We start from the raw sequence: 21707 nt of genomic DNA, 5'->3' as shown, positions 1-21707 counted from the left end.
TTCATATCTTTCTTTATTTTATTTCATTTCAACCTATATTTCATTTCATTTCATATGTGATAAACCATAATGGAAAGGAATATAAAAAAGAATGTACACATGTGTATAACTGAATCACTTTTCTGTAAGCAGAAATTAACACAATATTGGAAATCAGCTACACTTGAATAAAAAAATTTTTTTTAAATGCTTCTTTGTTTAATTCACTCAACAAATATGAGGTAAGCTGGTCACAGAGTGGGGCCAGGATGATTCAGGAGACAGAGGGCAGGTATGAAAAGCCATCGCGGCAATGGGTGGGGAAGAAATCAGGGTAGCGATGTGGAGCAGCTGAGCAGGAGTGAGGGTGTATTTGAGGTTCACGTCTGTGACCTTAAAGCGTGACTGGTCAGCGCAGGTGTGTGCGTTTCCCCAGAGAGATCCCCCTGCTCAGGGAAACACACACACACACACACAACCCCAGCGTAGGGTGGGCAGACAGTGGGCTGCTCAGGGTCCAGCATTATGGGACCATTTAACAAGAACAGCCAGGGAGTTGAGGCTGTTGGCAGGAGAGGGTTTAGCATCATGGAACCTAAGCTGAATCAGGGCAAAAATAATGACTCAAGGGGAAGTGATTGATCAATTCAGGATCAGTGGGTTAGAAGTTGGAAAGAGCCCAGCACTTGCTGGAATCTGAGTCTGAGTGTTAGGAACGTGAGTTGGAAGGAGTGGTGGTCAGCGATTTGGGTCAAGTTCCAAGAGGCCCACAGGTTATCACTGAGGTCAAGGGTGATGGCAGAGGCAGTGACTTCTGGAGGTGTCAAGTGACTCCCTGATGTCCCGCTGAAACGTCTCAAAACCTTTGCTCCTGTTCTTCTTGCCTACATACTGTCCTCTTCCTCATTGTTGAGACCCCACTGACCCACCAGGTCTGGCAAGGAAAATGGAAACAAGAAAATGTGCTATTTTGAACACAATACTGTTCTCCACCTGCCTGGCTCAGCGCACACATTCCTGTTGTCCTGAGTCCTTATGGGCGTTTCCCATCCCTACCTGTTGTGACCTGTTCCTTCTCAAAATGACGAAATCCACTATTTTTTTTTTTTTTAAAATATGGCCAAGAATCTGCCGGCAATGCAGGAGACCCAGGTTTGATCCCTGGGTTGGGAGGATCCTCTGGAGGAGGGAATGGCAACCCACTCCAGTATTCTTGTCTGGAGAATCCCACGGACGGAGGAGCCTGGTGGGCTACAGTCCATGGGGTCACAAGAGTCGGACACAGCTGAGTGATTTGCACACACAGATGGTTGATGATCAGTGTTGCGTTAGTTTCAGATATACGGCAGTGATTCAGTTATACACATATCTAGTCTTTTTCAAATGCTTTTCCCATTTAGATTGTTACTTAATATTGAGCACAGAAAGAGTGGAAACCCATTATTTTAGAATGATATGTCTGTGTCCCCACCTTGAGCGCTGTCTTTAATTAAACTGACTCATCTGGGCAAGTTGCCACTCTGTGATGATAAAAAAAAAAAGCTGTAATTCAAAACAGTGACTTTTTTAGAGTAGCATTTCTTAAATTACAACCCTTGGCAACCTCTTTTTACATTTTTGCCCTCTGCATGTATCCATCTATGATCTCTATTTCTTGAGTGTGTGCATGTAAAGTTTACTTTAGTCATGTCCAACTCTTTGCAACCCTAGGGACAGTAGCCCACCAGGCTCCTCTGTCCATGAGGTTCTCCAGGCAAGAATACTGGAGTGGGTTGCCATGCCCTCCTCCAGGGGGTCTTCCCAATCCAGGGACTGAACCCGTCTCTTATTTCTTCTGCATTGGGAGGTGGGTTCTTTACCACTAGTGCCACTTGGGAAGGCTCTATTTATTTAATGTCTTTATTTCAATGAATACTTAAAAAAAAATGACTACTTTCTTTTTTTAATTGAGTACAGTTGATTTACAGTGTTGTGTTAATTTCTGCTATACAGAAAAGTGATTCGGTTATACATATATATGCACTTTTATATTATTTCCATTATGGTTGATCACAGGATATTGAGTATAGATCTTGGTGCTGTAGAGTAGGATCTCGTTGTTTATCCATTCCATATATACTAGTTTGCACCTGCTAACCCCAAACTTCCACTCCATCCTTCCACTACCTCTCCTCCCCCTTGGCAACCACAGGTCTGTCCTGCGAGTCTGATTTTGTAGATAGGTTCTTTTGTGTTCAAATGATGACTTTTTAAACTTTAAAAACAACTCATTTAAAAAAATTAAGTTTGTATAAGTAACAAATAAATAGGTTTATATATAAATATGTACAATCATGGTGCATTGATAATCTCTTACCAAATATAATCTTTCAAAAATATACATATGTAATGCCAAGATTGCCAGGAGAAATATCAGTAACCTCAGATATGCAGATGACACCACCCTTATGGCAGAAAGTGAAGAAGAACTAAAGAGCCTCCTGATGAAAGTGAGAGTTGGACCATAAAGAAAGCTGAGCACTGAAGAATTGATGCTTTTGAACTGTGGTGCTGGAGAAGACTCTTGAGAGTCCCTTGGACTGCAAGGAGATCCAACCAGTCCATCCTAAAGGAAATCAGTCCAGTATATTCATTGGAAGGACTGATGTTGAAGCTGAAACTCCAATACTTTGGCCACCTGATGTGAAGAGCCGACTCATTGGAAAAGAACCTGATGCTGGGAAAGATTGAAGGTGGGAGGAGAAGGGGACGACAGAGGATGAAATGGTTGGATGGCATCACCAACTCAATGGACATGAGTTTGAGCAAGCTCCAGGAGTTGGTGATTGACAGGGAGACCTGGCGTGCTGTGGTCCATGGGGTTGCAAAGAGTCAGACACGACTGAGTGATTGAACTGAACTGAACTGAACGCCAATAAAATGATGTTGGTAAACTAGCTCGATATAATAGGATGCTGAAGGCCTGGGCTTGGCAGTCTGTTATAAGGACAGATGGACAAGAGCTAGAGAGATATTACAGCACACCAGCACCAGCCTGAGACTTTCTCTCTGACATAGTTAGGAAGACTCAAAGGGAACTGACCCAACAGAAATGTGTAGGAAATTTCCCCAAAAGATGTGTGCTAAAATGCTCGTAGCCTCATTTTCTGGTTTCCAAAAACCCAGCAACTCTCCGGTGTTCATCAAGAGGAAGATGAGGGAGGTGTGGTACAGTCACAGCATAGGATGCTACTCAGTCATGAGGATGAGCCACTCCGAGGCTGAAGGCAGCTGTCGGGATGAACCTCGAGAACACTCACCCAGGCATTCCCAGCGCCTGGAATGGGCCTGGGATGGTGGGCTCTTGTTGGTCAGTCGCTAAGTAGTGTCTGACTCTTTGCATCCCCATGGACTGCAGCATGCCAGGCTCCTCTGTCCTTCACTGTCTCCCGGAGTTTGTTCAAACTCACATCCATTGCGTTTGTGATGCTATCTCACCATCTTATCCTCTGCCACCCTCTTCTCCTTTTGACTTCACTCTTTCCCAATATCAGGGTCTTTTCCAATGAGTCGGCTCTTCACATCAGGTGGCCGAAGTATTGGAGTTTCAGCTTCAACATCAGTCCTTCCAATGAATATTTAGGGTTGATCTCCTTTAGGATGGACTGGTTTGATCTCCTTGCAGTCCAAGGGACTCTCAAGAGTCTTCTTCAGCACCACAATTTGAAAGCATTTCTTCGGCACTCAGCCTTCTTTATGGTCCAACTCTTAGCAGATATTTATTGAATGAGCGGTCTCCTTTTATCCTCACACAACCTGAGATCAGAGGGACAGGTATGAGAATTCCCATCTACAGATGAAGGCTCTGAGACGCAGAGAGGCCGAGTGATTTACTCAAGGAGGTGGCCCCTGTGCTGGGATCCCTGCTAAGGCAGCCTGCTTGCCATCCTCCTCACTTCCATAGCTGGTCCCTGAGCCTTTTAACACAAATAACATATTTCAGTTTCTTTTGTTGTTGTTAAATCATCTTCTGAGGCCTAACTTGGAGATGTTTATTTCCATCGTGGGATGTTTTGGACTGGGTTTTGAAGGGGAAAGGCCCAGAAGACTGTGCTTTCAGAGAAAGGGGGTTAGGCTAGGGGGGAGATTTATGTCGAGGCATTACAGCAAGTTCTGTCATTCCGTCTGAGGGAGTGTGGCTGGAAACAGGAAGAGATGAACAGGATCTGGGGGCAGCCCTTGCGCTTAATGGAATGTCGAATGAACAGATGGGCCGGAGCTGTCCTGGCGACTGTCAAACGGAGAAGCTCGAGGAGCAGTCCCTGAGTCCATGCGGGCGAGCCAGGGCTGGGGACGCATGGGGACGTTCAGAAAAGGGCTCTGGGTCCAGTGTCAAACGCCCTCTCTCGAGAGTCCATCCGCATTCAGCTTGGGAGGAGGTAGGAGTCCCGGGGGTGGAGGGTGGGCAGATTTATTGGACTTGAATTTCACTGAAAGGGTAGATTTTCTTTTTAATTTTAAATTAATTTATTTACAAAACTCACAGGAAGAGACTCATAGACTTACGAAAACAAATTGATGGTTACCGAAGGGGAAAGGTGGGGAGGGGAGAAAGGATAAATTAGGAGGTTGGAGTAACATACACACACTCTTAGTTTATATATATATATATATATATATATGCATATATATGCACATGGAGTCTTCTTTTCCTGACCAGGGATCAGATCTGTACCACCTAGAGTGGAACAGTGGAGTTCCAACTATCGGACTACCAGGGAAGTCCTTACACACTCCTATATATAAAAGAGGTCATCAAGGACCTACTTGTAGCACAGGAGACTCTACTTAATATTCTGAAATAACATATCTGGGAAAAGAATCTGAAGAAGAACAGATGGACATATGCCGCGGCTGCTGCAGTTAGTTACTAAGCCGTGTCCGACTCTTGGCGACCCCATGGACTGTAGCCCTTCAGGCTCCTCTGTCCATGGGGTTTTTGTAAGCAGGAATACTGGAGTGGGTTGCCATTCCTTTCTCCAGGGGGTCTTCCTGACCCAGGGATGTGTATATATCTAACTATATCACTTTGCTATACACTTGAAACTAACACAACATTATAAATCAACTATACTCCAATATAAAATAAAAATTAAAAAAGAAAAGAATCTGAAATGACCACTTATATGCCCTTTTAAATTCCAAGAATGTTTACTGGGGAAAGAATCTCTTTGAAGGACCAGAGGACCCCAAAATAACAGGGATGAAATGAGGAACAGTGTTTGAGGTGAAACAGGGACACATGAGCCCAATATAGGGAAAGGCAAATTCTTGATGAATACTTACTTTGGGATGAAACAAATATGTTATTTGACTCTTTCAAGTAAGACTTGTTGAAGACTGACAAATTTGTTTCAGCAAATGAACACAATTTTGAGCCTTGATGATACACTTACTTTGAAAAGATGACATCTGGAAAAAAAAAAAAAAGCAAAGCACAGATTCTGCCAGTGGCCACAGAGGGCACATTTATTAAGAGCTAATGGAGAGGCTGATCCTTCAGGAGATAAAAACTGAGTGAATGAGAACACAGACGGTTTCTGCCGAGAATCTGAAAAGTTAATATAGAGTTTCTACTTTAGAAAGTATGGCATATGAGGTATTTGTCAAGGCTCCACTGCAGCAAAACACCCAGATGTTAGATTAATTACGAACTTGAATTGTATCCTTAAACTGCAGTGCTGAGCTTGCTAGTGAATAAAGAAAATCCACAAGCCAGTTGTTCTTATGTTGAAGCTGAAGAATGTGTAGAAGAGTACCAGTTATTAAGCTATTGTCTCTTTAACTCCAAATCCACCTGCTGAATTTCCCACGGTGATGGTTGAACTGGGACTCTTGCAAACCCCACTTCTCCTTAGCCAGCTGGTTTCTGGCTTCTTTCTGCCAGTTGTGGGTACTCAGCACAGACCAGGAGGCTGAAGCTGGTGACGGGACTTGCTTCCCCGTGTCTGGTCACTCCCGTGAGCCTCCCCCCAGCAGGGGTTCTGCACGCCAGCAGCAGCCGCTGATGGCAGCCACAGTGGCTTCAGTTGCCCATTTTGTCTCCTGCCCTAGGAAGGGCTGTGATGTCCTGTCTCAGGGGCCTCACCCTGACCACACTCCTCAGGGGTCTGCTCATCACCACTGCTTGGCTTCTCCTTCAGTTTCCTGCCAAACTCAATCTTTCTGCTCCCCAAGCTGAGCGGGGACAGTGGTTGCTTTCTGAAGTTACTCTGCATCATATCAGTATTACCCTTTTGCTTTTGAGTTCTCGAACAGGTATTGAAATCAGCTGCCAGTATTAATACTAATAAATAACTGATATGGTTTCCAATAGCTGGACCATGACTTAAACAGGTCTGAAATTATCTCTTGTAACATCATAGGAAGAATCTGGTTTGCATCAGGGCTTCAATCCAGCACTGAGGGGGTGCTTCTGAGAAAGACAGGTGTTCTGAGGTTAAAAATGTTTGTAAATTTGCCAGTGATTGGACTCCAGGCAAACAATAAATGGTGTTGGCTAGTGGGAGAGCTGGTACTTAGGAAAACGCTTTCAGCAGGATGTACCTGGTCTCTCCAGGGCTGCTTAAAGCCACAGCACCGCACACACACAAAACCCTCTGAAATCCATTGATTTACGGGGCGTGGCTCCTGGGAAAACATCACACAAGCTGTGTAACCATCTAGGTAGAGATGCTCCATAACCAACATGGAGTTTTCCTGTGTAAGTGCTGTAGGTGCAGGTATATTTTTAGAGGTTCCACGTGTTGATCTGTGCACATCAGTGTCCCAACGAGAAAGGGACGTATACTAGGCGGTCCTCAATCCCTATGCTTCACTGGTGCTGGACAACTACTTATGTCCTTGAAACTGCTAGTAAAGATCGGTGCTGGCTAAGATCTCTGATGGGTCTGATTTGACAGTTGGTCCTTTGTGTTAGTAGAGAGGCCATTTCTCAGAATACACCGCGGCTTCATCAAAATACAGCAGCAAACAAGCAAGAGGAAGATGTGGGTATGGATCTAGGAGGATCCCAAAGATGAGAGTGCAGGAGGGCATCCCCGGGACAGTGGAGAGAGGAGACCCAGGGCGAGACAGCAGCCAGCCCAGGACGGAGGAGCGACTCAGGCAACTGATAGGCTGGGAGCTGTCTTCAGCCAGATCCTCCCGGCCTCGGAGCATCTTTTACAGTCTAGCAGTGACTGAGAGAGTTTGGCCTGAATTCTTTTTGGAGACTTGGCTGGCCTGGGTCATGGGCTGATATAGCTAGCGCTTGCTTTCTTCTCCGTAATCTAAATGTGGGAGGCAGAAACGTCAAAACTTTTAGGAGGTAGCTAATTGCTCTTGAATCTTAAGATGTAACAAGATCTAATTACAAAATGAAATTTATATTCAATTACATTAAAATTAACCAAAAAGTATCGTAAAGAAAGTGGCAAGATAAACGTGTGTGTGTGTGTGTGTGTGTGTGTGTGTGTGTGTATTTGGCAGAGTGGTATTTGCAACAGGTTTACATGAAGGTTTATTGTACAATACATAAAGACATGGGCTTCCTTGGTGACTCAGTGGTGAAGAATCCACCTACCAAGGCAGGAGACGTAGTTTCAATTCCTGGGTCAGAAAGATCCCCGGGAGAGTCTGGTGGGCTACAGTCTGTGGGATTACAAAGAGTCAGACACAACTTAGTGACTAAACAACAGTGACAACAATATAAAGATATATTCGATATATTTATAACTTTATATAAAACAGTGAATATTTATATTAAATATATAAAGGACTCCTACAAGTCAATAAGAAAAACAAAGAACCAACTGGGAAAATGACATGAACAGGCATATCAGAAAAGAGGAAATAAGGATAGAAAAGAAACACATGAAAAGATGTTCATCCAATGCAATTGGGTGTAAGCAATGCAAATAAAGACCACAATGAGATATTTTATATCCACTCCATGGGCAAAAATCAGGAAGTTCTATCTCACCAAACATCAAGGGAAGGAAACACTGCTGGTAGGAGTACAACATAGTAAAAGCATTTGGGAAACAAACTGGCATTATCTTGTGAAGCTGAAAATATGCTTACTCTAGGAATCAGTTGTCGGACACTGAAGCAGAAAGCTGGGTGTGTCTCAGTGCGGAAAATGGGGACATAAATTAACCCTTTAGCCTTTGAAGGTGACTGAGTGGCCTCTGGTTCACAGGCTAATGGTCACCTCAGGCAGCCCCCAGCCTGCTTTTTCTGCTTTCCTTGTTCAGTTCAGTTCAGTTCAGTTGCTGAGTCGTGTCTGACTCTTTGCGACCCCATGAATGGCAGCACGCCAGGCCTCCCTGTCCATCACCATCTCCTGGAGTCCACCCAAACTCATGTCCATCGAGTCGATGATGCCATCCAACCATCTCATCTTCTGTTGTCCCCTTCTCCTCCTGCCCTCAATCTTCCCCAGCATCAGGGTCTTTTCCAATGAGTCAGCTCTTCGCATCAGGTGGCCAAAGTATTAGAGTTTCAGCTTCAACATCAGTCCTTCCAATGAACACCCAGGACTGATCTCCTTTAGGATGGACTGGTTGGATCTCCTTGCAGTCCAAGGGACTCTCAAGAGTCTTCTCCAACACCATAGTTCAAAAGTATCAATTCTTCAGCGCTCAGCTTTCTTCACCGTCCAACTCTCACATCCATACCTGACCACTGGAAAAACCATAGCCTTGACTAGACGGACCTTTGTTGGCAAAATAATGTCTCTGCTTTTTAATATGCTGTCTAGGTTGGTCATAACTTTCCTTCCAAGGAATAAGCGTCTTTTAATTTCATGGCTGCAATCACCATCTGCAGTGATTTTGGAGCCCAGAAAAAGAAAGTCAGCCACTGTTTCCCCATCTATCTGCCATGAAGTGATGGGACCGGATGCCATGATCTTAGTTTCCTGCTTTCCTTGATGTGACTATAAATGTCATTTTCTATGTGTACAATGATAAGTTTGTGAGGCTCTGCCCACAGAATATCATAGAATATTCACAGAAGCACGGTTCCACCCTGAAGCAATCCAAAGGTCAGTAACAGGCAAATGAACAACTTAGTTTATTGTGATGTACTCTTTCAATGGAATACTATACAGCCTTGAAGATATACTAACTGAAGCTATGCACATTACTATGGATGAATTTCAAAGCACAGCATAGAAGAAAAAAGCAACTCAAAAGACCCTTAAAATAGAATTCTGTCTACATAGTTTAAAAATGTATTCAAAACTTAAAATATTGCTTACAGATGTGTGTGTGTGCACGTGTGTGTGTGTATAGAGAGAGAGTGTAATGTGATAAACTTGTATTCAGAATGGTGGTAACCTTGGAGGCATGCAGGAAGCTGCCAAGGTGTTAGTTAATAATAGTATTGGCCTATGCTTTCAATGTGTTAGGGGCTGCAGCTGCTGTATTAAACTACAAATATACAGATTACAACCTGCTGAACGAGGAGGTGCAGATTACCGCCATGGGGTTAGCAGTAGCTCCCCCGCATTGGAGCTCCCACCCTGGGGAGGTGAAAACCCTTGGGTCACCTTGATCACACGTGTCCTGTGTGACGTCCGGATGGCAGTCCAGCGCCCCACAGTTGTGTTCTGCACGTCTGGCCACCCTTGGGGATGTGGCTCACACTTGCGGCCCCGGTGCTCAGCGAGGGGCAGCGCAGATGTGCATCTTCCCGCCCAGCAGGCCCAGCGGGAAGACGCTGGCTATACAACCATCTCCTTCCCCTGAGAAAAATGCCTCTGTCAGGGTATGGTCAAAAAGGTCTTGTTCTTGATTTGACTGCACAAAAATAGCTCGGCCCCAATCTTAGGAAATGTTAATATGCTCTTGCACGTGGAATGAACAGTGCATAAAAAACAAATGAAAATCCAACCCCTGAGGGGACCTCCCTGGTGATCCAGTGATTGATTCTGTGCTTCCAGTGCAGGGGGCATGGGATCAATCCCTGGTCGGGCAACTAAAAACCCACATGGTGTGTGATGCATGAAGGAAAAAAAGTAACACACACCCACACACACACAAAACATTATTGGGCTGGAATCGCCCCCTGCCCCCTCAGATCGTGTAGGTTTCATCAGCTGTGATGTCTGGGAAACCTCCACAGCCTCGTGGTCCGGCCGTCAGCGAGCTGCTGTGGAGGGAGGAAGGTCTGTCCTCCCCACCATGGGGCTTGGCAGAAAAGAACTCAGACGGGGTTAGAAGACAGGAAGGAGGGCTGTCCCAGCTTGGCTGTCACTGTGAGATCACCAGATGGCCATGATAATGGGCGGCTTTGGCACGCCAGAGCTGGTAGAGTCTAGTCTTCAAGGGGTCCACGTGATGGCGGTCTAGCAGGATCACCCTAAGGAGGCCTGAAGCAGGGCGGGAAGGGCCAGCTTCCGCTGCAGGGGAATTGGCCACGTCACTTTCACCCTGGGACATGCTGCCCCTTAGGGACGCCTTGCCAGATGGCCCCAGCCTCATGCCGGCTCCTCAGATGGGCCACTGTTCAGGTTCTTTACAGAGGAGCAGGGAGGCATGGTCGTGGTCAGTGAGACCAGAGCAACATGGGTCTGCAGTGGTGTGCTGTGCTTCTCGGGGGAAAGCCCTGGCATCTCGGGCTGTGGAGTCGGGGGCTGTCCTGTGTCTTGCAGAACACTCGGCACTTCAGACCTCTTCCCTTCTACAAACGCGGACCAGTGTTGCCAAACATCATGATGCCGAGAACCACTTGCGTGTATCTCTATTGCCCCTCAGGGTAATCGGCCCCCTATGTGGCTGTCAGAACTGCCGGCGCTGAAGTGGCCCAGCTGAGTTCTCTAGCAGACAAGTCCTTATGCAGTGCTGAGGCTTGCTTCAGCTGTGTTAAGGGACCTGCACCCCCTTACACCCCAGCTACGCTGCTCAGAAAGGCTGTGCCCAGGGCGGGCGGGACTAAACTCAGTAACTCGTGGAGAACACCGTGGATAAGCAACTCTGGTGAACCAACCCAGAACCATCGAGTGCAAAGACAGTTCACCTAGGAGTATAGAGTCTTGCAACCTGGTCTGGCTTCTTACCTTTAACTAACTTTAAGACAGACCACTTTAGAATTTTGAGCTTTGGTTAAATTCAAACATATCATGTTCCTTGTCTCCGAAGCCCCTTCCAGATATAACATTCAGTTCTACTGAGAGAGGCCATCGCCAACTCAAGTCTGAATGTGAAAATGGAACAGTATATCTAAGACCAATTATTTAAAGAGATGAAACAGCTTTCACAGGGAGACATTTTAAAATAGGGGAAAAAAAAAGTCTTAACACTCAAGTTTTGGGAAACATTTTATAATTTATATATAAAATCTCAGTAAGAAACAATGTAAAATGACAGAAATATCCACCTTACATTAAGAGTCCAAAAAAAAAAATTCACACACTGAATGTAAATTTTAATTATAAAACAAGAATATGAACAAAACATTTTAAAATAATCTCAATTATTTGCCAACTCATCACATCATTGCTAGAGACAAATTTGATCTTAAGAAAAGTTTAATTTTATGAAAAACTTAAGTTGGACAGTTTGCTCATATGGGAGTTAAAACATGTTTAAAAAAGAATCTGGCAATAAAGCCAGGTTCTATCTTGAAATAATTGTGTATAAAACAACATATAATCCTGAAGCTCGACAGACAGGAGTGACCTAATCTTCAATGCATTTTTCTTCGCTGAAAAAGACACTGTGGGAAGAATATGGGGCAGCACAGAGAGACATGGGTACCGACAGAGGGGTTTCTGCTGCAGGTGACGGATCCAGAACCCCCGACGCCGGAGGGGCTGGTAGTAAAGTCACAGATGCGAGCATCACCTACAAACGAGTTACATTCTTAAAAAACAGAGTCACAACTGTGAAAGGAAACGCAATGGAGACCCTTTCTTGAGCTAACCTACTTTACCCGGATACATGCGAGAAGCGTCTGCATTTCCTGCCAGATGAGATTCAGATAGTTAGGGGGAGGCAGAGTCCTAAAACATCTCTACTGATGACTGCATAGCATTTAAAACCCCCTTTTTTATTAAAAAAAAAAACAATAATAAAATAAAATAAACAGATATATAGTAAAGTTCACAGATAAGTTTTCTCTGTAAAATAAATAAAGTGTTCATTGATTAGCATCATACATAGAGTAAAATACAACCTATTTTTACATGTTTATATACTGTACACAGATTACCAGTGGGCAGCCTGGTGTCTGATGGGCTGGAAGGGTTTGCATGAGTGACGTGTCACATCGGGAAATCCCAATTTCGAATGTTAAAATATACAACTACTTTGTTTTGAGTTCAGATACAAAGTAAACTTATTTTCCTTTATCTGAAATTAATGTACATAATACCTCTATGAACAATAGTTTATAAAGCTGTTTAGAACGTAACAAGAAAAAGCTTGCACCTAGGTACTTGGCGCACATGCACAGCCTTCCCCCGGTTAAACGCTGCAGCTCGTGGCCCCGTGGCCCCTGCAGACCGGCCGGGGTGGCCACGGTCCCATTACCGCTTTGCCTTCTTCACCGGGGCCTCCTCCACCCTCTGCTGGCCTCTGGTGCGCGCCCCGGGGGGGCTGGCTTCTCTCTTGCGCTTGGCAGAAGGGGAGAGCTGTGCCTTTGATCTGCAGGAAACAGAGGTCAAGGCTGTGGTTAGGACTCGTCGAAAAGGACCTGCTTCAAATAATTTGGGAGTCCTTCAAACACTGGAAGGTTTTTGAACTTGAGAGCCAAGAAGAGGAAAGCTGGATAAGGGCTACAAGGGAAAAGGGGGCCCTGGAAGAGCCTGTGCTGACCGGCTGTCTACCGACAGCCTCGTTCCTAACAGGCCATGAGGAGGAGTAGGAAGCCCCAGCCGAGGTTCTGGGTGGGTGTTGACCTTGGTCAAGTCCACGTTCTTCTCTAGCTCCTAGTTCTGGTATCTATACAGTAGAGACATCAACAGCTGGTCCCGCGTTGAAACAATTGTGAACGCAGCAGGATGGCATGATCTGAGCACACGCACACCTGTGCTCACAGGATGCTCCCAGAGGAGAGCTGACAGTCTTGGAGACGGTGCAGGAACTCGAGAAGAGCTCTCCATCCAGTCTCCCGGCCAGCAGCCCAGCCCAGCCCTGCTCTCCGTCCTGCCCACAGAATGACTTGTCGGAAACGTCAAGTTAATCGCGTCCACGTCACCATCTTGTTTATCTCCGTCCTCAGGCTCTCTGACGCCTTCAGCACAGAATTGTCCACGGCACACAGAGCCCCTTACCACCTGCCCGCGACACCCGCCCGCACTGCAGTCCCGACAAAGCAGCCTCGTTTCCAAACTCGCAGTGTGCTTTCACACTGTCTCCTTTGGCACCTAATATTTTTTGGCTTCCCCGTGACTCAGCAGTGAAGAATCCGCCTGCAGTACAGGAGACACAGGTTCGATCCCTGGGTGGGGAAGATCCCCTGGGGGAGGGCATGGCAACCCACTCCAGTATTCCTGCCTGGAGAATCCCATGGACAGCGGGGCCTGGCGGGCTACAGTCCATGGGGTCGCAGCGTTGGACAGGACAGAAGCAACTGAGCACGCACGCAATTTCTAAAAATAACCCACACCTCCGATCTGGCAAACTGCACTCTGGAGCCTCAGTTCAAAAACAAGTCCTTCTGGGGAACTCCTTCTCATCACAGAGCAACCTGCCCTTCGGGAAGCCCGCAGACAGCACTTTGTGACTCCACCACTGCCCTTCTGGTTGTTCGTTTGTCCACTGGGGTTTTTCAAATGGCAGGTTACAGCCATTATTTTAAAACAATGTATTAATGGAACACAATAGAAAATACCATTGATGTCACGTCTATTCAGTTTGGGCATGAAAATTTTGTTTCAGTGACAGAGGCAGTATTGCAAAAGACATTTTTCCTGTGAGCCGCCTGCTGTCAAGAGAGTTTGAAAACCAGCTACACACGGTCCCCCTAGTTAAGACAGGATGTTTCTCCAGGGCAGCTGTGGAGGTTATTCATTTTCCTCTCTCTGGGGCCTAGTACAAAGCCCGATCTGTGTACACGAGCAATAAATGTTATACCAAAGAATAAAGACACTTGGATAACTAAAATGACAGGAACTGGAGAAATGGGACTTCACTGATGTGAAGACCTGTCTGCTCACTGTTCCTTTGACAGCAGAGGTAAATACGCTCAAACTGAGTCAGATAAAGCTGAGTCAGATATTGTTGAATACGATGCAGTTTTAACACAGTATTATCTATGCATGTGTTGAGAATGGCTAAAAGGCAGTTGCTTGTCAATATCCCGTTTCAAGCCGTGTCCAGGGAGAGCCATCAGCCAGAGTGACCGGCTGTTTACCCAGCAGTGGGTGTGCGGCAGCACAGTGCTGACGCCACGCAGCGGAGAACAGAAGCTTGGTGCAGGCGCTTCTGCCCGGGGCGTGAACCTGGCCAGGCAGGCCCTTTCTTCCCGCCCAGAGGGCGGCCTGTGCCAGCGGCCCTGGCAGCACCCAGGAGCTCGTCAGCAATGCAGACTCAGGTCTTGCCCCAACACTACAGAACCGGAGCCTGCGTCTCAGCAGGAGCCTCTGTGACTGGCCTGCACATTTGAGTTTGAGAAATAACGAACCAGACCTTTGTGAGATTCTTCTCCTCAAATACACAATAAGGATAAATACTGTGTCTTACTTACTGAGGAATAAGAGGAAAGAATCCATGTGAAAGGTGCCTGGCACTCCAGTTTGCTTCCCTTTCCGTCATGGGGGAATAACTGCGTGCGTGCACACACACACACACACACACACACACACGTATGCTGTGAAGACCTAATGTGATTCGAGACACCTAAACAGCCTTTGTATACTGGGAAGTCTTATTTTTTGATGCTATCATGTACAGAAGGTAAGTCAAGTCCCTGACCTCAAGGAAGAAGCTTATAGACCAGGGAGGAAGACAAAACGAACATCCCCAAAGCAACAGCACATGCCTCTGCCCACCGCGCAGACTGGGCCGGAAGGCAGAGGACGGGGACGCGGACGGGCGGAAGCAGGCAGGCGGTGTGTGTGCAGGACGGAAGGACGTGGTGAGGGGGCGCTGGTGGTGAGGGTGCTCCTCGGGAAAGAACTGGCACAACCTGCGGGACGCGGGGAGGTGACTCGGGCAGCATGAAGGTGCCCGCGGGCCCATGGCTGTGCCTCTGGCGGGGGCCCTCCTGCTACCCCATCGCCTCTCCAGGGTTCTGCGCAAAAGAGAGCCGACTCTGGGCTCCGCGCGACCAGGCTGCACTGCTGTAACCCAGCACCCAGAGCCGGGCGCACCTGGGGAGCAACAAGCCGTGTCTTTGGTCCTGGGGGGCAGGAGCTGACGGTAAGGAGCCCAGGGTAAAGCCGGCAGGAGCGCTGGGAGGCCTGGCGAGGTCACCGAGACTCCCTCTGGGAGTCCTGCCCGCTCTGTCTACAGTAGGTTTCCACTTGGGAAGCTGAGGACCCCCAAAGACGACTGTGTGGCAAGACAAGACTTGTACAGAAACTGAGGGAGAGAGTCTCAGTGCGCCACAAAATGTCTTGGGGTAAAAATGACTTGAAGTGTCAGCAGGGACTCTCCTTCCTAATGGGGGAAAATTTACTAATGCCTTCACTGGTTGATACTTGTCCTTTTGCTAATCTTTGGTGATATCTAGTAGAAACCATTCCTGGGCTCCCAGGTTTGGACGCTGCGCGTGTAGACAGTGCTCCATGCTGCTTTCTGAAACAGATGACAGAAGCCCTGGGCGATGGCAGCACTGAACGCCCTGGCCCCCGAGACTAGAAAGGGCAAGGATCCTTGCAGACAGGGCAGAGGAGGGGACGAAAAGCAGGAAAATGCCTGGTTCTCCGGGTCTTGGCTGATGAGCAGAGCTTCGTGTCTCCCAAGACTAACTCTGCTTCCCTGACTCCGGCTTTGCTTTCAAGGAGTGGGATAGTTCACCAGGATTTAGAGAAAGATGAACTCGTGATAAACAGAAAATATGCTGGCTGGTGAAGTAAGATCCCCAATGCCCACCGGAGTAGAATGCGGGCCAAGATGGAGGAAAGCACGGCGCGAAGGCCCGGTAACCGGGTGTAAGCGTGTGGCCCACACAGGCAGCAGGTGAGAGGGGCGCCTCACGGGACGGGACGGGCTGAGCTGGTGCGCAAACCAGGCGGAGGGGGCCCAGCAGGCTGGGTGCAGACTGGGCTCGGTCTCTAGGAAACAAGGCGGACAGTCCTCTTCTGGATCCCTCAGCGCATACTTGGCATCAACAGTTGCTTCTTAAACAGAAGAGTCACTAGGTAAACGGATGAGAACAAACAGGATGATGAGGGGCCAACGCAAGAGGAGACCTGGAAGCTGCCCCCCGGTGTTCAGGCGAAGGTTGTACACGAGGCTCTGAGAGCAGATGCTGCGGAAGAAAATCTTTCCCACCCGAGGTCACACGCAGAAGCAGAAAGACCCTTCCAAAATGGCCGGGGCACCGTAATCGAAACCCTGACAGGCCAGCTAAGTACGGAACCACCAAGACCCCACACGACCCTGAGAACCTGGGAGATGATACAGGCGCCACTGCCCGAGAACCAAACCATCAACACCAAGGAATCTAAAGAGAAAAAAACCCACGTGCAGACCACAGGCTCCTGCAGTGCATCGAGGAGAAGCATCGATAATCCAGGTGATTACAGAACTGTAAGCTAAATACAACTTACTTTTGAAGAATGGATTTGAAAAGGCACACGTCTCAGCTACTGCAGATGCTCCTTGAAGGTGCCTTGGCGGCCCGCGGCGCGTCCTGCGTCGGGCCCCACTCCACTGGGTGACCTCCCCGTGACGCACAAGAGGGCACGGTGGTGCTGGGGCGTCTGTGCTGGACGCGCCCCACCCTCGGTGCACTGTGAGGGGCACTTCTCGGTCAGCAGGTATCTCGGGTCTGTGATTTCTAATTATCCGAGCTGGTTATCCCCACCTGGAGAACCTTTCCTGTAGCCCTGTGAGCTCCTAACGTCTTTTGGCTCTAAAAATCTGACCAGGCCACTAAATCAGGGCACAGAGCTAATGATTTACAAGTTTAGAGGAACTAGAAATAGGCTGATTTTAAGTCTTTACAAAGACACATCAGAACTACAGTGGCAGATGTTAATAAGCGATATTCTTGAAATCAATATTCCTCAACTTTTTAATCTTGGATAATGAAATTATAGAAGATGGTACTAAGATTAACAGCTTGTGAATCACATTAAAAATGGAAAATATTTATGCTTCAGAAGTTATAAAACTGTAAAGTGATGCAACATTTCTCAAAATGTGCTGTGGGAGAGGAGTATCGGTCAATGCCATCAGGTATAATGACACAGGGTGGGGGGCTGGGCAAAGTAAAACTGACAAAGTTGGACAGGTTTCCTTCCCCAGGACCACGACAAGTGCATTACAGTGGACACTGTGGCTCAGAAGGAGAGGGAACTCACGGGCATTCCCCAGACTCACGAGAGCCCCGGCCCTCTTTTCTCCAGAGGCTTCTGGCCACGTGAGGGCTTGGGAGCACGCCCCATGGGAAACGCAGGACGTCCCAGCTGTGAGTGGAGAATGGGGGCACTCGGGTGGCCTCCTGTGGCGGACCTGTGATACGGCGCTGGGAGGGGCCCCTGACGACGGGGACGGTCCGAGCCTTCTCCCTTACCACAGCTAAGCATGCCGCGCACATGGATCATACTGTACACGTCCGGTTTCCACCGACTGCTCAGCACAGTCTCTGCAATCTAATCGTACCTGATAAATATTCATAAAGGAACCGAATAGGTTCCACCAAACAGGCTTCAAAGCCTGGCAATGATTCTAAAGGGCTCCTGGAAAATGGTTTAAGAGGGAGAATGGGCTTTCCCGGGGGAACTGAGATGTCAGAGGGCTTGGAGCACGTGCTCTCTCTCTGTGGCACGAGTGAGGCAAAGAGGAGAGCACCCATGTAGCCCTCGCTGTGGTCCGACGGAAAGCCGGGGGAAGGTTCTGGAAGCCCCCGTGGCCCCGTTACCTCTGAGCCTCCGATCTGGTGCTGGACCTTGTGGTGGCTCCGGACGGCTCCTCGTCTTCCTCCTCCTCCTCCTCCTCCTCAGACTCCTGGTCTTTCTTGTCCTCAGTCGCTTCAGAAACTGATTTCTGACGTTTGCGTTCCGGCTCTGAGGATTCTGTTCAGACAGAAGGGTAACATCTGGACTGTACAATTCCCAAAGACACTTCCAGAGGACAGAGTCACAGAGTTTAGAACAAAGGATATTAGGGACTTGGAGGCAGAAGAAGTGGTTTTCCACTTCCTTTTTGTTTCAGCACTTGCAATTCACAACTGTTTAACTTAATCTCAAACACATTTGGGATAGTTTACTTAGGCGGTTCACAGCCAGCATTTGCAAAAAATTCACATGTGCTCAGAAAAGCATCTGGAATGTGCCATTTCTGACACAGGATTACAGTCATTTCACACATATTTATGTAGCATTAATACTAGCTGGACCCCACTGGATTTTTCCTCATCCAAAGAAAAAGTCTTAAAAAGGTGGCTCTGACATGGTAAGAACCTGCCAGGAACATACCAGCATCATCTGACAGAGTGAGCGAACGCTTGGGCTTTCTTCCTCTCCGACGCACACTTGCCACAGATTTTTCTTCACTATCATCCTAGAAGAAATAAAGTTAAAGTGAAAAGGGTGGTCACTTGAGCATTTACTAAGTTTTATTTCTAAAGGACATGTCTTGATCAGAAAATTAACACTTACATTGCTTCCACTTCGTTCTTGAAGGTTAGGTGTTTCTTTATTGGCTTCATCTTTAAGAAAAGAAAGATTTCTACATTAATATTTTATTACTGTCAAATTAAATTTCAACAGTTTGTTGTCTGTGAATGTACCTAATTAGTGTTAATTAAGGTACCATTACACAATTCATCATTGTTTTTTTGTATCAGCCAAACAAAGATTGAGATGGAATACCTAAGCAGAGTACACATCAGAATGAAAGTCAGGACACGAAAGTTTGCCTCTCAGACCTGGCATGAATAAGCTATGTGATCCAGGCCAACTACTTAAATTCCTCGAGCCTTGATTTTTTATCAGTGAGAAGGAGTTTGGTTAGAATACCTTCATGGTCTTTCTCTTTCAGCTCAAATATCTGAACTTGGAAAGGGAGGAGCAAACAGGTATCTAGGGAGCCCCAGAGAAGCAGCAGGAACTGCAGTTCAGGATTACAGACTTCACTCAAATCGTAACGTAGCTCTCTAAATAGTTTTTCCAGAGTCATGTACAGATGTAAGTTGGACCATTAAGAAGGCTGGGTGCCAAAGAATTGATGCTTTTGAACTGTGGTGTTGGAGAAGACTCTTGAGAGTCCCTTGGACTGCAAGGAGATCCAACCAGTTAATCCTAAAGGAAATCAATCCTGAATATTCATTAGAAGGACTGATGCTGAGGCTGAAACTCCAATACTTTGGCCACCTGATGTGAAGAGCTGACTCTATGAAAAAGACCCTGATGCTGGGAAAGACTGAGGGGATGAGGAGAAGGGGACCGCAGAGGATGAGACGGTTGGATGGCATCACTGACTCAATGGACATGAGCTTGAACCACCTCTGGCAAATAGTGAAGGACAGGGAAGTTGGAGCGCTGCAGTATGTGGGGTTACAAAGAGTCAGACAGGACTCAGGGACTGAACAACAAGAACAAACAGTACAAGCACCATCTGACAGGGAGGAAAAGAGGCTTGAGCAACTTGGTTAAGTGCGTTGTTCAGAGTTCCATAACCAGTACATGGGGTGGGAACTGGATTCTTAGGACTCACATACTTCCATGATGGGATCTAGAAAACTATATTGGATGAGTCTATTTTAGGTTGTGTATACCTATTCTTTATTTGTTTCCTGTAGACGTTACCATTTTCTGAGATTGTATCTTGGTAAGAAAAGTGAAATTTACTTCAGTGCACTGTTAGAAGCCAAAATTATGAACATGTTGATTAGATAACTCAACAACCCAGAGGTGAACTTATCCGTAATGAAGACTGTGTAGCTGCCCTTTCTGAAAGTCTACTAGCGTAGATGCCAGAGTTAAAAACCAAGAAAAAGGCCCACAAAGAATCCATTCTTAAACTGGTCATTGTTACGCAGATTCAGAAAACTACTGCTGAACAACAGCATTAAAACATAATCATGTAGCTTAAAATAAGAGTCACGTAGCCTTAAAATAGGGCATTTGAGTTATGGAGATTTTTCGCTGTGTGGATTTAAAACATACAATTATGGATAAAACAATGGTTAAAAACAAAACATTCTTTTTTTTTGTTAAAAATAAAACTTTAACTTTCAAAGAGATAAGAAAAAGTAAAGTATGATCATAAGATCCCACACATAGTTAAATGTGGAAAAATTATCAAATTATACATTTGCTTTTATCTTGCTGATCAGAATATATATTTCTTGATATTACCATGCTATTTATTTGAGCCAAAATAGCTGTCATATTCTTTTTTTTTTTTTTTGCCTAATCAACATTTAAAAGCCCACCAATGGCTCTTTTTGCTTTTATGTAAAAAGAAAAATTTAAACCATGAAATTAAATATACACATGGTAAAAATTCTGGAAAATGCAGGCACTAGTGAAAACATGAAATCTTCCTATTATCTCACCAAGGTGGCTCAGATGGTAAAGAATCCGCCTGCAATGTGTGAGACCTGGGTTCAATCCCTGGGTTGGAAAGATCCCCTAGAGGAGGGCATGGCAACCCACTCCAGTATTCTTGCCTGGAGAATCCCATGGACAGAGGAGCCTTGCAGGCTACAGTCCACGGGGTCACAAACAGTCAGACACGACTGAGCGATTAAGCACAGCACAGAGTTAATCATTATCAACATTTTAGAACATTTTTTTCTCCTTGGAATGAGGACAAAAATACCTAATTGAAACAATTTTATCTCTTGCATCCTAGCTCTGTAAGCAGTACCAGCTGCTTTCAAAATTCTTCTGCTGAAAACAACAGGCTCTTGGGCTGAATTCTTATCTTCCTGATAAAAGTTCTGAGTCCCCAGGTTAATCTGTTTTTCCCTTAAACAAGTCCAGGAAAGTAGGGTCTGGACGTGGCCGTTCCGCCCCCCTCCTCTCTGAGGCTTCCTGGACTGACAAAGACAAGAATGACTCAGATCACAGGAAAAACCAGCAACTAGAATCTCTCATGGCTACAAGGGCAGCTGCTTTTACCAAGGAAGCCACTCACTTCATTGAGAAGCAAGGACATCCTAAACCCCCCCAACCTGTGGTTTCCCCCGGCCCACCCCCCTTCCTTAGACCACACACAGAGCAATGCTTTCAGGTACACACCCGTGTGCATGACTTTCAGCTTGCCGCCAGGTGGAGATTGTTCTACCTAAGTTTAAACAAAGAAAAAAAAGTGAAGTCACTGGTGTGTCATCACCACATAGGAAGTCAATCAACAATGTGAAGAAGGGTGAGGACCTCTGTTTATTATGCAGGCAGAATATCTAACTTACTTCCTGCAGTGGATTAAATACACCCAGCAAATATGGATGTTTACGAATCTGAACGCACGGGTCTTTCCACGAGGATTAGGGCTGCCACACACCTCTTCCCCAGTCATGCTCCCGCTGCTGTGAGCACTGGAGGTGACAGGGGCCTGCTGTTCACATCCCCCAACCTGGCA

At 46.5% G+C, this 21707-nt stretch overlaps 1 protein-coding gene across 2 annotated transcripts in view; it reads right to left on the bottom strand.

Moving 5' to 3' along the window:
- Positions 1-11319: 11319 nt before the first annotated feature.
- Positions 11320-21707, bottom strand: part of BOD1L1 (biorientation of chromosomes in cell division 1 like 1) — a 50167-nt gene continuing 39779 nt past the window's right edge. The window contains exons 22-26 of one of the 2 annotated variants that reach the window (XM_061145501.1): positions 21368-21413; positions 18779-18828; positions 18596-18680; positions 18040-18193; positions 11320-12650 (exon numbers count right to left, since the gene is read on the bottom strand). In XM_061145501.1, coding sequence (XP_061001484.1) covers positions 12533-12650; positions 18040-18193; positions 18596-18680; positions 18779-18828; positions 21368-21413 — 453 coding nt within the window. In that variant the 3' untranslated portion in view covers positions 11320-12532. The remainder of the gene's footprint in view (positions 12651-18039; positions 18194-18595; positions 18681-18778; positions 18829-21367; positions 21414-21707) is intronic. The other variant, XM_061145502.1, reaches the window with a different exon arrangement.

This window comes from Dama dama, chromosome 6 (genome assembly GCF_033118175.1).
Source record: "Dama dama isolate Ldn47 chromosome 6, ASM3311817v1, whole genome shotgun sequence".
NCBI classification, from domain to species: Eukaryota; Metazoa; Chordata; class Mammalia; order Artiodactyla; family Cervidae; genus Dama; species Dama dama.
Note: the sequence above shows the minus strand (reverse complement) of the source record. Positions and strands in the feature narration are given on the sequence as shown.